General features: G+C 47.8%; 1 protein-coding gene across 2 annotated transcripts in view; it reads right to left on the reverse strand.

Annotated features, from left to right (window-relative positions):
• Nucleotides 1-1,830, reverse strand: part of LOC137888294 (alpha-1A adrenergic receptor-like) — a 6,823-nt gene extending 4,993 nt beyond the window's left edge. For both annotated transcript variants that reach the window (XM_068731667.1, XM_068731668.1), the window contains exons 1-2: nt 1,426-1,830; nt 672-923 (exon numbers count right to left, since the gene is read on the reverse strand). In XM_068731667.1, coding sequence (XP_068587768.1) covers nt 672-923; nt 1,426-1,746 — 573 coding nt within the window. In that variant the 5' untranslated portion in view covers nt 1,747-1,830. The remainder of the gene's footprint in view (nt 1-671; nt 924-1,425) is intronic.
• Between the last annotated feature and the right edge of the window lie 670 nt (nt 1,831-2,500).

A 2,500-nucleotide genomic window follows, 5' to 3' on the forward strand; every position in this document is an offset into this window, starting at 1 on the left:
CAGTGATCCAGAACCTGAAACACTCAGTTATCTAGAACCTGAAACACTCAGTGATCCAGAACCTGAAACACTCAGTGATCTAGAAACTAAAACACTCTGTGATCCAGAACCTGAAACACTCAGTGATCTAGAACCTAAAACACTCAGTGATCCAGAACCTGAAACACTCAGTGATCTAGAACCTAAAACACTCAGTGATCCAGAACCTGAAACACTCAGTTATATAGAACCTGAAACACTAAGTGATCCAGAACCTGAAACACTCAGTGATCCAGAACCTGAAACACTCAGTTATCTAGAACCTGAAACACTCAGTGATCCAGAACCTGAAACACTCAGTGATCTAGAACCTGAAACACTCAGTGATCCAGAACCTGAAACACTCAGTGATCTAGAAACTAAAACACTCTGTGATCCAGAACCTGAAACACTCAGTGATCTAGAACCTAAAACACTCAGTGATCTAGAACCTGAAACACTCAGTGATCCAGAACCTGAAACACTCAGTGATCCAGAACCTGAAACAGTCAGTGATCCAGAACCTAAAACACTCTGTGATCTAGAACCTGAAACACACTGTGATCTAGAACCTGAAACACTCAGTGATCCAGAAGAATGAGAACATTTTGTCAGGTGAGCTCTCACTGGTGCATGATGGGTAGTTTCCGTACCTGTGACGGAGGCTGTTTCCAGCCCAGCAGGGGTCCGATGGAGATGACAATGGCGAGGATCCAGATCCCCAGCATGGCGAGCAGCGCCCGCTTCTCCGTGACGATGGTCGGGTACTGAAGCGGGTACCGGACTCCGATGTACCGGTCGATGGAGATCACGCACAGAGACATGATGGACGCCGTGCAGCACAGGACGTCCACCGCCGCCCAGATGTCACAGAAGATACGGCAAAACACCCAGTGGTCCAGGACCTGGAGGGGACAGGAAGAACCTGAACCAAACATTGATCCAGAATCTGAACCACTTAGTGATCCAGAACATAAAACACCATGTGAACCAGAAGCTGAAACAGTCAGTGATCCAGAACCTGGAGGGGACAGGAAGAACCTGAACCACATGAATAAAGCGATGATGAGGATGAGGAATATCTTCATCTATAAATAATCAAACAACAGAAAACCTTCAATAAAAACCTTCAGATTCGGATTAAAGGACGTTAAACTGGGTCCAGATGTTCACAGGATGTGGACCTTTGTGGACTGGACAATATTGACTCTGACAATATTAAATCAATAAAGCATTAACGTATCAGGGACACGATACACACCTTTAAATAATTAATAACAATGTGTTCATCCTTCTTCTCTCTTTTCCTCCATGTATTATGTGATCAGACTATTTATTTAAGTATCTATTAATCACACTGATCACATTACGTCACTGATCACATTACGTCACTGATCGATCACGGACCTCCAGCGTGGCGGACACCGGCAGCACGATGGTGCCCAGCAGCAGGTCCGCGATGGCCAGGTTGATGATGAAGTAGTTGGTCGGGATGCGGAGGTGTCGGTTACAAACTACCGAGAGGATGACCAGGATGTTCCCCACGATGGCGAACATGATGAAGGAGGCCAGCACCATGCCCACCGGCACCGCCCGGCTCAGGTCCAGCGGGGCGGTGTCGGTGTCGTTGTCGTGGTGGTGGGAGCCGTCGGAGCGGTTGGAGCCCGTCAGCGGTGCATGAGTCCCGGCGTAAAGGTCCTCGGAGGAGCCGTTAGTCCACAGACTCATGGTGGAGCGGTCTGAAGCGGTCTGTAGCGGTCCGTCAGCAGCAGGTGGAGGCTCGGGTCAGCTCAGTGTGAGCGGGCGGTCACACAGACTTCTGCCGGCCGAGGGAGCTCCTCCTCGGGTTAGACTGCTGCTTCAGTAGCGGGTCAAAGATCTCTGAGTCCTTTTATGGTCCAAGTGTTTAATGTGGGAAAGTTCCTACTGAGGAGAGGAGACACGAGGAGGTACTGTCTGTCTGTCTGTCTGTCTCTTTAACTGTCTGTCTCTCTAACTGTCTGTCTCTCTCACTGTCTGTCTCTCTCACTGTCTGTCTCTTTAACTGTCTGTCTCTCTAACTGTCTCTTTAACTGTCTGTCTCTCTCACTGTCTGTCTCTCTGTCTCTTTAACTGTCTGTCTCTCTCACTGTCTGTCTCTTTAACTGTCTGTCTCTCTAATTGCCTGTCTCTCTAACTGTCTGTCTCTCTAACTGTCTGTATCTCTAACTGTCTCTTTAACTGTCTGTCTCTCTCACTGTCTGTCTTTCTAACTGTGTGTCTCTCTCACTGTCTGTCTCTCTCACTGTCTGTCTCTCTTACTGTCTGTCTCTCTCACTGTCTGTCTCTTTAACTGTCTGTCTCTCTAACTGTCTCTTTAACTGTCTGTCTCTCTCACTGTCTGTCTCTCTGTCTTTTTAACTGTCTGTCTCTTTAACTGTCTGTCTCTCTCACTGTCTGTCTCTCTAATTGCCTGTCTCTCTAACTGTCTGTCTCTCTAACT

The sequence above is a fragment of the Cebidichthys violaceus genome, unplaced genomic scaffold (assembly GCF_023349555.1).
Source record: "Cebidichthys violaceus isolate CVI_PGR_0920_01 unplaced genomic scaffold, fCebVio1.0.p SCAF_53, whole genome shotgun sequence".
NCBI classification, from domain to species: domain Eukaryota; kingdom Metazoa; phylum Chordata; class Actinopteri; order Perciformes; family Stichaeidae; genus Cebidichthys; species Cebidichthys violaceus.